Source organism: Electrophorus electricus, chromosome 6 (genome assembly GCF_013358815.1).
Source record: "Electrophorus electricus isolate fEleEle1 chromosome 6, fEleEle1.pri, whole genome shotgun sequence".
In the NCBI taxonomy this organism is placed as follows: domain Eukaryota; kingdom Metazoa; phylum Chordata; class Actinopteri; order Gymnotiformes; family Gymnotidae; genus Electrophorus; species Electrophorus electricus.
The window spans coordinates 5064158-5076768 of NC_049540.1; the positions used below are offsets into that span (position 1 = coordinate 5064158).

The 12611-nt window shown below is 47.4% G+C and overlaps 1 protein-coding gene across 2 annotated transcripts; it reads left to right on the top strand.

Annotated features, from left to right (window-relative positions):
* The first annotated feature begins 38 nt into the window (after positions 1–38).
* dtx2 (deltex 2, E3 ubiquitin ligase) lies at positions 39–10428 on the top strand. Of its 2 annotated transcripts, XM_035527259.1 has the most exons (9): positions 39–1209; positions 1740–2337; positions 3730–3788; positions 4625–4762; positions 5898–5965; positions 6294–6455; positions 6879–7040; positions 7428–7517; positions 8384–10428. In XM_035527259.1, the coding sequence occupies exons 1-9, from the start codon at positions 909–911 to the stop codon at positions 8642–8644; spliced, it is 1839 nt and encodes a 612-aa protein (XP_035383152.1). In that variant the 5' UTR covers positions 39–908; the 3' UTR covers positions 8645–10428. The 2 variants fall into 2 exon arrangements, with proteins under 2 accessions (XP_035383152.1, XP_035383153.1); XM_035527260.1 differs by lacking the exon at positions 4625–4762.
* Positions 10429–12611: the final 2183 nt, after the last annotated feature.

Below are 12611 nucleotides of genomic sequence, written 5' to 3' on the forward strand. Positions count from 1 at the left end.
AAAGAAACATAAGTTTCTAGCCGTGTTGTTTAAGTTTCTTTTTCGGAATCTTGAAGGAGGCAGTAAAAATATCAAAGCAGTGTCAATGAAAATGCATATCTTTGAAAGTAATGAGATTATACTTTTCAAGTGTTATCCGTGAGTGACAAAACTCTACCGTGCGGTCATAAAACAGAAAGGAAGGATGGAAAAAAACAAAACAGAAAAAAACGGTAGCTAGCTAACTATGTGATTCACATGATCAGCTCCATCTATACAGTCAAGAATTTGAAACTTCAGGCTGATGCCTCGTCCTTTCCAGCCTGTCTGTAGTCGTCGGCTTCACGGGTCGGTGTTCGCTGGAAACCACTTAGCGACGCTGCGGCGAGCGAGGAAGCGGTCGCGACGTTTTCAAGAGACCTCCGAAGAAAATGGTTTTCTCAGAAAGCCGAGTTCACCTTGCCGTCGTCTTACGACTGTTTACAGTTAGGCCGTCAAAGCCAAACAAATGGCTAGCTCGCTATTGAATGTCGGAGATAACGAGACGCTAGCTAACGTGAATCGGCTATCTTAGCTATCAGCCATCAGCTGGCAGTTATCAGAAGATGCAGTCTGGTTAGCTTCATCTGTCTAATGTCTCTGTAGCTAAATTATTCTGCTCTAGTTGTCTGTTTTGTGTTATAACCAGGTGAACAAGCTGGGCCACCTAGCTGCTCGGCTAGTCGAACTTGGTAACTAATCACATGGAAAGCAAATGAAGCTGGTTAATGTTGGGTAGCTTAGCTAGCTAGGTTAGCTAGCAAACTTTAGCCAGCTTGCTTGTGTTGAAATTATCTCTGCTAGTTGGCTAGCTAACTGGCAAACTGGCATCAGCTTAAGTGTTTTCGAAAAGCGCACTACGTCAAATAAGACCAGTTCTACCAGTAAACATGGCCACAGCTTCTGGGTTTTCTTCGGGCGTAAGTGGCTCCAGGAATGGCCCGTCTTTCCTATCACCTTCGGGGATACCTGGACAGGCGCAGCCAATGGTGGTTGTTTGGGAATGGCAGGACGATATTGGTTACTGGCGACCTTACAGCGGGCAGGTGAGCTGCTACATTGAACAATGCCTTCAGCATCAGCGAGGTGGTGGGCCAACCACAACAAGCATCTCTCTAGGACAATCAGACCCCAGCCTGGCCCCTTACATTATTGACATCCCGAACCTAAAACAGTTTCGACAAGACACTGGTAAGTAAGTAACTGCTGTCAAGTTAGAATTATGAAGCAATTGTAAATTGTTTGCGTTGTTGCCATGTTAGATGACATGTCTCTTGAGCTAGCTAGTTAGGTTAATTATTGCCCTGCACATGTTTTTGTGCGGGTGCTGACTGTCACCTGTAATACTATCTCATCTCCAAACCTAAAAAAATAACAGTACACTCTAATGAAGCCTGATCTCCACTGGTAATAAAGTAACCTACATTTCGAGGATGAAATGAATATAGAAATAGGATGACACAACTAACAAGTTTCTCTGCTGCCTGTGGAGTGTTTCCATTCCACCAAATGGATGAAGCTGATTATATATTATACCAATACTGTCATTCAGGCCTCTCGATGTGGTAACCAAAACAACTTGTTGGCAGGAAATGGTTTGAAAGACTTTTGACACCTACACTCCCTGCAGACTGAACAGGATGGACAAGGGGGAAAAATAAAGCCCGGGCACAGGCTGGGAATAGCAGTATCATACTTTTAAATAGTCTCTCCTTCTGTAGGAAAGATCCGCTCGGTGCGCCGGACCCTGTTCCCGCAGTCCTCGGCCCTGGGCAGTGGTGTCCTGTGGGAGTGGGCCAACGATGAGGGCAGCTGGACGACGTACGAGACACGTACGTCCATCTTACTGGAGCACAGCCTGCAGGCAGGACAGGCCACAGCCGACCTGGCCCCGCATGGGTACAACTACATCGTGGACCTCACTGCCCTGGAGCAGGTGAATAAGAGCTCGGGCTTCCGGCGGCGTGTCCGGCGTCAGGGTGGAGCCCCCTACCCGCTGGCCTCGGGCTCTGTCATTCACTCGGGCCCAGCATGCACGTGTCAGCAGTGCCTGAGCCATGGAGGCACTGCCGCCGGCCCTGTGCCTGCCCGCTCCCGCCATTCCTTCTCGGCCGGCCAGGCTGGCCGTCCAGGCCCCCAGGTACAGCATGGCAGGGCAGCGTCCGGGGCCAGCCCGGCGTCGGCATATTCACCCTACCCCCGGAGGCCTCTCTCTGTTGGCAACATGTCATGGGGAAGCCCCTGGAGCCCAGCTACTACATCGATGGCCCAGGCCCCCGGGCCAGGGCAGGCCTACTCAACTGTGGCGAACGGCTTGAGGTGAGGCATGGGTTTGGCGAATCTCCAAATACCCAGATCCCATCTACCAACTCACTTGTATCATGAGCATCAGATGGATGTGGACTAGATTGGGGACCGCTCGCATTGAGCGTGTAGTTAAAAATCAAGCTTATTTATTGCTCTGAACAGCATTTTTATTCCTTAGCTTTTCTGTTTTAATTTCTGTCCAGATGCCAGCTTTGCACATTCTGCTGTGTCAGATCAGGTGAATTTAACTTGGCTGGTGAAATTTCCCCTCTTATACTCGAGTGACATTTCATTTACTGAATTTCCCTTGTGTTCCTTCTTATTTTTTAACCAGCCTTCCAAAGAACATGGACTAGCCGAAATGCTTTTTTTTTACTCATATTTATTCCGTAGTGGAAATTCTCCAGCTTAAAACAAATGATGAAACCAGGCTGCTTTTTAATGTATGACTCAGTTCAAAGCTCTTTGCTTTTTTTGCATCCTGTGTCTCTCGTTTCCCCTTGTTACGCTTCACTGACATTCATGTGAATTAGTAATAGTATAAGATTGTGTGTGTGTGTGTGTGTGTGTGTGTGTGTGTAAGAGGGGAAATTTAGGGATCTTACACTGCCATTTGCACAATTTCATCAGAGACTGAGATTGCAATGTAAGTGAAATGAACTAACATGTATTACTCCAGGTCTGCAGGTCTCCTATTCAAATACCCTCATCTAATTCCAAAGTCGTTATCTAGCACTGCTACTATTATGTGAAGCTCTGCTTGGACTTGGTCCTTGCTTGGACTACATAAATGAGGTCAGCCTTTTGCTCCCCCCTCCCCCCCCCCTTTTAAACACACTCTCTGTTGGTACTGTCCTGGGTGCAGTGGAGCTGATTGGCCCACTCCCAGCTCTGCCCAGTAGCTGATGCCAGTAGCAGAGGCCTGGTTCAGGAAATGTAGAGGAAAGTGCAGGATTGTAGCCTCTGGATTAGACTGGCCAAGGGAAACCCCTGATTTATGCAGCCATTGTTTGCTTTTCATTAAGCACTTCAAGCTGACAACCAGGATGAAGCTGTTTTTAGACCCCGGTTATTTAAGACCGTTGCAGTATAATCACTTAACCCCAGAGGAAGTCCCCCTCGGTCTTCAGAGAACATGTGACAGTCGCGCTGTGCGTAGTGCTTACTCATTCTGAGGCTCACCCAATATAATGTTTGTGGATGTTTGCTGCTCTTCTATTGTTCATGAGATCAGAGAGATGAGTCTGAGATGGCCTAGACCATTCGAACTGAGCCTGTTGTGAGAGGAAGGAAGTCCCAGCATAGTGAAGGGCCTGCACAACTCCTTCCCTGTTTTGCATTGGTGATGTGAATTGAAGGCTTGTGTTAATGTAGGGACTTCTTTCTTTATTTCTTTGTCTCCAGCATTCCAGCAATTCCCTTACAGCTGAATGGTTCCAGCAGCGTGAGCACAGCCCTGGCAGGTACGGTACACGCGCCCCTTCATGACCACCCCTCCACGTGTGCTTTTGGCCTTAGCTCCTCCACTGCAAAAATGTGTACTTTGGCCTGTAATGTGGAGAACATAATAAACTCTAGCAGTGGAAAGGTTTCTTGTGAGTGTCAGTCAGTCAGCGAACCAGGCAAATATTCCATGACAAGCCAAATTAGTCTTTAGTCCTGGTCTTGGTTCAGATATATTGGTAGAGGAAAAGTCAAATGATTTCTCAGCCTTCTGGTGTTTCTGCCATACACAAGCAATAGGTTACCAGCCCACATCGGTGGTAGTGATCTGTGTTGTTTCTGTAACTTTAGCTTCTGGTTGTAGACAATGCAATAACACAGCAAGACAGTGGTAAAGGTAAGACAGTCGCCGCAACGTTTTCCTGTGTCTGAGCTGGCAATTTCAAGTGCTCCACACTTGACAGCTGTGTATGATCACACATTTTTGCTGGGCTGGAGTTTGATTTCACCACCAGGGCGCTTTTGAAGATAGTCGTCTAGGCGACAGGACACTGGGCTGCCTGCGCGTCATCTTGCAGGCAGCTGAAACTCCACCCAGGAAGGACTGCTCTGTGATGCACACGTCTAGGCCAGCCACGCTGCCCCCCCGCTCCGTCAGGCTGGTCCCTTAGCGAAGCTCCACCTCAGGCTCACGCCCTCATCCGAGCATGCCCCCACCCCCCCTACCTCCCCAACTTGTGGTCGGCCTGCTCCGCTCGTGGCTTATCACTCTTCCTCTCCCCTCCTTCCCCTTACCCCTTACCCCTTCCTCCCCCCCCGCATGTCTTCCTCCTGGGCCCCGGGCCCGGCCGTCCAGGCATGGCTTCCATTTTGATGTCGGCGGCAGGACTGGGAGTTCGCTTCATGGCCGCCCCATCCCCCCAGCGCGGCTCCGGCAGGCCCAGCAAAGCCCAGGCTGACTCCGTTAGGAGGGCAAAGAGGCAGCCCAGGACAGGTAGCTAAGCCGCGCCAACCCCAACCCGACCTAACCCGAAACCCCCACGCCAGCTGCCCCGCTGCAAACCCCGTCTCCCTCTGGCGATTTCCCGTGCTTGCTCTGAATGCTGCCTTCAGTTCGCACACCTGAGATGTGGCAGGATTTGCCGTTGGTACTTAAAAGTAGCATGGCATGTCTTTGTAAGCATCTTCAACCCTTTCCATTGTTTGTGTGGCGTGGCTAGTCTGTAGATGTTAGAATGTTGTGCTGCATTTGGTGTAACACCAGTGTCACATCCTGTACTCACCCCACGCTCGCGCTCTCGCATGCTTTCGGCCGACGCAGTGGCTGCCTGTCTGTTGCATCACCGCACTCGCTCTGCTCACTCCTCGTCTGTGCCGCTAAACAAGTGCGCGTTAGGCCTCACGCGTTGACCGCACCACTTGACAACCGAAGCCATGAGGTTGTCTAGCGAATGGGCAGAGCTGATGAGGTTCTGACGAGACTGACACTTACAAGCAAGCCCCTAACCTGCTACGTTTAATCCCAGCTAACCAAGCAAACCGCCGAACATGTTCAAATGCCAGCACGGTTACTGCAGTGGTTGCGGACGATGTCAGCCTGTCCCCAGGGGGAATGCGCCGATGATGGCGAAACTGATGAGCTTATTCTGTGGAGCTTAACACGCTGGGGCTCACTACAGCTTACACTCTGGGAAAGTGACACCAGATGCCTGCCTGTCACAGTCACCTTTTGTTTGTAGGCACTTTGGTGCTTGTGGAAACCAGAGCTGGCGCGATCTCACCTTCCCAGAGTTTAGCTTGCTGAGCTGAGCTGCTTTCTGCCTTGGCTAAGTTCATCAGCGGCGCAGATCTCTTCGCTGCGTTTGTGCACTTTACGCACGGTAAGTTTTTAGTGCATAGCGCAGAGCCACCCAAAATAGGCCCAGGCAGTGTGGCAGAATGTCCTTGCACCTAAAAATGCCTTTGCTGCAGTGTGTTCTCGTCTGGCGTCTCCGTGGGACGAGCCGTGGAAAGACACTGCCCCATTAAGGCCGCTGTGTTGAGAGTAGCCTTTAGCCTGCTGTCAGCGTGCTTCGGTTTCGGTGGAGCCTGTAAGATGTGTGTAAAGTGTTTCTGTTGTCTGTCCTCAGCTGCTGTGTTGAAGCCTGAGGAAGTCATTAAGAAATACATGGAGGAAGTGGCTGTTGTCCCTGAAGAGGTACGAATTCCAGCCCCCCTCCCCAGACTAAACAAACACTTCATGTTACTGTAGAAAGCCGGCGTCTAGAGCACTCCATTACCCTTCAGTAGAAATGTTTACACTGGTCTGTACAGGTTACATCTGATGTTTGACTAATGCTAGTAAAATTATTGTGAGACTTTACTAATGTCAAGTCACCTTACCAATGACGCCTTATTCATTTCTTGGCCAGTCCTATCGATTTGAGTATCCTTTTAGAGGGGTGCATGGCGCCCTGCCTTTATGCTCACATCGGTGCGAAACGTGAGGTGACACGGTGTGTTTTGAAGTGCCTGCACTTTCACAGGACTGCATCATTTGTATGGAGCGCCTGTCATGTCCCTCCGGCTACGACAGCTCTGGAGAGGGCGGCCAGTCCCTGCAGCCCGGCGCCGTGGGCAAGTTCACCAAGTGTGGGCACACCTTGCACGCGCTCTGCATGCTGGCCATGTACAACAACGGCAACAAGGTACGGCAAGCCTCGGGGAACCTGCACTTCCAAAAACGAAGCAATGCAAGCATGACCCAGATCCAGATGAACTGCTGTGCCACTTAACATGCGGTGCCCTTGATAAGTAAAAAGTACAGAATGACACCTTTTTATTTATGGATGTTCTGAGAATGTGTGTTTTATCATTCTGGGAATACAGTGCATTTTGGGTTCAGGCAAGCGTAGATTTTTGGAAAGTTGGTCGAACTTTGCTTCTGTTGGTTAAAGGATTCTTGCTGTGCAGGCTTGGTACGGAACAAAGCTCTGTACTGTGGGTTCTCTGTGGCATATGTTACAGCCTTTCTGCTAGATATCTGAGCTGGCTGCTTTTGGCTAGCATGTCCACTGTGTTCTGACCAGCTCCCAATTATTTCCACATGCCTGCCTTTTTGTCCATCCAAGGATGGAAGCCTGCAGTGCCCATCTTGCAAGACAATCTACGGAGAGAAGACGGGCACCCAACCAAAGGGCAAGATGGAGATCTACAGCATCCCACAGTCGCTGCCCGGCCACCCAGACTGTGGCACCATCCAGATCATCTACAACATCCCCCCTGGCATACAGGTCCACAGTTCACCTAGTACCATGCCAACATGTGCTTGATGTTTCTGTCTCTTGCATATTCTTGTTTCTTTTCTTTTATTTGTTTGCACTAAAGTATAGTAGATTTCATCCAGAAACCACAGCGTTTGATTTCCTACAACAGGCCAATGGTCGAGGTTTCTTCATGTGTTTTAATGTTTATTTTTGGCTCAGTGAGCAGCAAGCACGTCTCTTGGGTCTGCCAGCGTGTGTTGGATGTGTGCTGGCCGAGCTGTGGGGGAGGACGGCAGATCAAAGCCTGCCTGCATCGCCCAGCTCTGATTCATCCGTACGTGGCGGGCTGTTGCCCTCGGATGATCCGGCTGTTCAATCACACCCATGCCTCTCTCTGGGCTCTCTCCTCCCCAGGGTCCCGAGCACCCCAACCCCGGTCAGCCGTACACCTGCCGAGGCTTCCCACGATTCTGCTTTCTGCCTGACAACGAGAAGGGGAGAAAGGTAAGGAAATTAAATTCATATGCCGCTGTGTATAGTTGTGGGGTATTGTAACAGAGGGAGACTTTGTATCCTCAGGATTTAACACTCAAGGTATATATGTGATGCTGCATCTGATGAAGTGGAGCCTAGCCTTCAGCGTCTGCCCAGTTCATTAGCTCATAGTAAAAGAGTGCAAATGAACAACAGAAACTGTTGTAAATATAAAACGACTAACCTTGTAACTTAACCTTAAAACATGACAACTGCTGTTGTCTTGATGGGTCTTTTGGCTTGTGAAGTGCCGCTCACACATCGTGTTATGGTCACCCCTTTAGCCCCCAGCTGTGTGTCTGGTGGTTGTTCATTTTCCTGAGTTTGGTTTCTTACACCATTCATAGTCAGTAGGATTTCCTGTGCTTTGTCAGTAGGATTACTGCCGGTGCTGACAAATCCCTGGAACCTTAATATCGGATTATTTTTATTGGCTAAAAAATATATGCATGTTGGCAGTAATCTGAATATTGGTGTTCCATGTTTTGTTTTTATTAAATTGTTTGGCACTTTGCATTTAATTCGAATGACAACATATCATCGCTCCAAACACAGTGTTAATCATCATTTTTTCATGATGAGCACCTGATGGTGACCCATTAGGTATGGTCCTCAAATAGTGTGGTCGTTATAGCTACTGCTTCAACTCTTTAACTTTTACAACTGTGTGTAACCCCGGCAAAGGTGAGGCATCCTTTTAAAGCGGACTCAGTCAGTTTGTTAAACCGCAGAGAAACTGTAGCGGGCTCAGATTTTCGGACTATGCAGAACATGTCAATGGCGTATGTGCTGCTGGGTAGGTGGGCTCTGACTGTTTCCATGGCGCCCGTCCCCAGGTGCTGGAGCTGCTGAAGCTGGCGTGGACGCGGCGGCTCATCTTCACTGTAGGCACGTCGAACACGACGGGCGAGCCCGACACCGTGGTCTGGAACGAGATCCACCACAAGACGGAGATGATGTCCAACGTCTCAGGCCATGGCTACCCAGATCCAAACTACTTGGACAACGTGCTGGCGGAGCTGGCGGCGCAGGGTGTGACCGAGGACTGCCTGAGGCGTGATGCGGCCAGTCGCGTGCCGCCCGGCTCGGCCATGTGAGGCAGAGGGGCTAGCTCGTGGCTGTGGGGGCCCGCTCAGTCGCTAGCCAGACTCTACATTCAACATGTGCCATGTGAGACTGTGGGAAGATTTTGAGTGTGTATGAGCGGTAATGTTGCCAGGATTAATTGAGTGTGAATTTCTCAGTGAAACAACTTGTCTGTACACTGTGCTGTGTCAGTCTATGCGGGGAAACAGCTTGATTTGGTATGAAGGATGGGTATGAAATCCAGAGACCGGCTTTTTTGCTTCTGTCAGCGGTTACTCATTTTTGGTAATAGAAAACTTTTTACATGTTAAAATCTTTTAAGGGCAAGCAAAGGGACTTGGTCCTCCTGTGGTAAGCAGTGTGAAGTTCTAGGCCTCGTGAATGCGCACGAACATGTGGACGGTAGAGTGCTGAACAGGGGAGGTCGCTCCTTTCCACCTGCTCTTCCCAGCTTCCACGCTTCCCAGAGCTTTCTCGGGGATAGAAGCGTCGCGTTCACCATGCATTATCTGTCGCAAGAGGCAGCTATGGTTTGGGATTCAAACATGCAATTTCTCGGTAGCACTTTAGCATTTCCATGGCGACTAATCGTAAAAGGATTTCGGAGCTCCGGTTTACCTGCGTAAACGGAAAGCCTGGGCTCCATCACCTAGCACTCGGTGGGTGAACGTGCCTCGGTGGGGCCAGGGGTTCTGCTGCAGTAAACAGCCTCTTTGCTCTGCTTCTCCCAGGCATTGCCTTGTGTTTTAATAGACCAGTTGCAGTACATTGTAAAATGACCACTTCCAACCTGAATGGATGATCACAATTTGTGTTGGCGCCACACTGGAGAGACGCTCCAGTACCTGGACTGGTTCTTCTTAGAAGCAATCAAATCACTTGGCATCACCTTTTGAAAGACAGACAGGAAGGAAGGAAGAAACAAAATACGTTATATAATCTGTAACTACTGCACTTCAATGCAAATAGTTTTTACTAGTACTATAAGAATTGTATTACAAATTAAAGGCATTGTTTAAAATTGCAGCCATGTTAATTTATGATTTCTAAAATGCTTTTTATGGTTTATGATTTCTAAAGTGTTTTTCAGGTCTGGCTTCATCACTTGCTGCTAATAGGTAGTGTGTTTGAAAGCACAAGGGACTGATTTCTTTTGTTCCATCATCTGGTCTGTGAAGTGTTACATTGCCCTACTTTTAGCTGGTGAAAGTATTTTTCTTTTTTGTCCTGACAAATTACTATGTACCTACGAAATGCGGGATACTCGAGTTCTCACTGGGACAGTACAAATCCATAATGCTAATACTAGATACAGCATTTCATTTAAAGTGTCAGAAATGGGCTGTTCTGCAAAATTACAGTGCAAGTTGACGTTCTAGAAGGCGCCTTGGTGACAATCAGCCTTGCTGGAGAGCTACATGTAACACTGCTAATAGCTTTCAGTTCATCCACCTTTCTGTCCATCTGTGATGTTTGGTTGAGCAATCATGTATGCAACTAAATTTTTATACACACACACACACACACACACACACACACACACACCCATCAGCAATAAACAAAGTCATACCAGACAAGGATATTTCTTCCTGCAATGCATGTCTGCAAGCTGCCCAGCTATTCAACAGCGGTCGCTCGCAACGTCGCTTGACGCCGTACTGGATGCTAACAAGCAGGGCTATTCTTCAGAGCTGCTCCAGCAACTGGATCTTTGCCAGTGGTGCTTTGCATGTTGAGTTGCCACACATGGAGTGCACGGTAGAATAGAAGACTCATTAAAGTGACGCACAAATATCTTTTGCCGTTTGTTGGTGTGAGTGATGTAAATACATTCTGATTTAGTTATCCAGACCAGTTCCGTTTGAGAGATTAGACTTTAGACTTGACTGGTTCCGTTTGAGAGATTAGACTTTCTCTTCAACCACTCGCACTTGGGCTAATCCATGCAGTTTCTACTAAATCCATACAATGCCTCTCAATTTACAACTAATGCATCAATAATGCGTTAACTCTTGACAGAAACAATAAGATGATTAAGCACTGTTGCTGCTAAAAAGCAAGCTCATTTGTCCCTGTTTTAAAGATTTGCTGAGTGGAATGAAGTAGGTGAGAGGACGTGACGAGTCATTGTTTCTTTGCGATTTCATAGCAGTGTCTCCACACTTTGTGCTACAAGATAATAAAGCTGTGTCTTCTGGTGTGCTGTCCGTGAGCTCCGTGTGTTTTTGCCGAGAACGCCTAACCAGGCTCTTCACTTATTCACCTGCTACACTGTAAAACACTGGGCTTAGGATTGTGCCACAGCAGACACTCCTGTCTCAGATGTGTTGAAGGAAGAGCTTCATTCATGCCCTGATGTTTTCACTACACGATCTCTTTGGCATTTATGGGGGGTGGTTATTCGTAACTCAAATCAGATGTACAAAATGAAGTGGTCCCTTCTAACACATGTAAGACCTGTGAGCAACTGCTCGATAATTCGGTTAACCAGTTCCACGATCTTGCAGCAGAGGGCAGTATTGTACTACAAGAATCACACCAGTCAAGGCGCTCTGGTTAAAAAAAATGTTGGTTTTTATCTCGTGTGAAGATGTTTTTTATTTATTTATTTTTTATTGTAAACGACGTCACGAGCACAATCTCTCACTGCAAACTGTTGCACCTACCTGTCATACCAAAAAAAAGAGCACTCTTTTACAACAGAAGGAGAGCAGAAGAGAGCCCTTCACTACACAGGCCGGTTTCACGGAGGCTTCCTCATGAAATATCCACTCGGAACATATGCCGCACACTGTGGAAGTGCTACTTGACTGTGCAGGCAGTTCATTACCAGACGACGGCACGAATGGAGACCGAAGGGAAACGTGAGCGTGTCGCTCTCACTTATTTCCCTGCCTTCTCGTGATGAGTAAACATGAAAGACAAACAGATGGCGGCCCTGTGGAACCTTCTGTAGTGTGGAGCACTGAAGATGAGGTCATTAGTATGATCAAAGCACATGTCCAAATGTAGCAAGTAGTGGAACAGATTTAGGTCCTAGTGAAACCACCATTGTTTAGAACTATAATTTGGTAGCTTTGCTGCATTTTCGCAGTATTTATTTTAGGTGTGCCTGAATCTGTATTTAAATTGTAAATATGACAGTAACTTGTATTGCATCTCATTGCACCACAATATGTAGTTTTCTGCATATATAAGTTACAAGTTGTCACATGAGTGTGAATGAATGCAAATTAGCACAGAACACTGTTTTTTCATTTATAAAATAAGACATTTTGTGATAAAGTTTTCATGGCCAGGCAAAACATCCCAATAAAGCTCATCTATCATGCTGGACAGCTGGCAGATATACCTGATCGGAACAAAGAACCGTGTTATTATACTGCCCATTGGTGGTATGCCAATTATTCTCCAAATATCTGAAAACAATTAAGTAAGAATATTCCAGTGAACTGGAAAGCATCAAGTTGAAAGCCATTGATTAATCAATTTTAGTCTAAAACAGATAACTTAGATATATAGCAAATAAAACCAAGCCAACTTTCTCAACCATGATCTCAATACAAGCCAGTAGTTTGTCACTGAAATGCTACCAGTTGAGGTATATAAGGTTGCTTACTTTTGAAACATGAAAGGGCAGTTTTTTTTACCTCCTTATTAAGACTCTCAACAGCCCAATGTCCAATCAAAACAGATAAGCTGCTTGACTGGCTCGTAGCCAGGCTTGTTTGCATAAAGCACATTCCACCTCAGTCCTCGCAGCATCAAAAGCTGAACGAGACCCACTCTAACTACATGTCATTAGGAAACATATATGCTGTTTGTTGTTGGTAAAATTAAAATTAGGGGAGGTGGGTAGCTATGATGGATGAACTGCACTGAACTATGACACCACTCCTTGCTCGAATGCTTGATTTCCTCCTAGAACCAGCTCTGGATGGAACTTCTTCCTCCTAATGAAATGATGCGATGACTCTA

Coding starts and splice junctions, on each gene's coding strand:
- dtx2 (XM_035527259.1), top strand. CDS start 909: ATGGCCACAGCTTCTGGGTTTTCTTCGGGCGTAAGTGGCTCCAGGAAT. Junction 4,763..5,897: donor AAAGAGGCAGCCCAGGACAG/GTAGCTAAGCCG, acceptor GTCTGTCCTCAG/CTGCTGTGTTGAAGCCTGAG. Junction 7,518..8,383: donor ACAACGAGAAGGGGAGAAAG/GTAAGGAAATTA, acceptor GCCCGTCCCCAG/GTGCTGGAGCTGCTGAAGCT.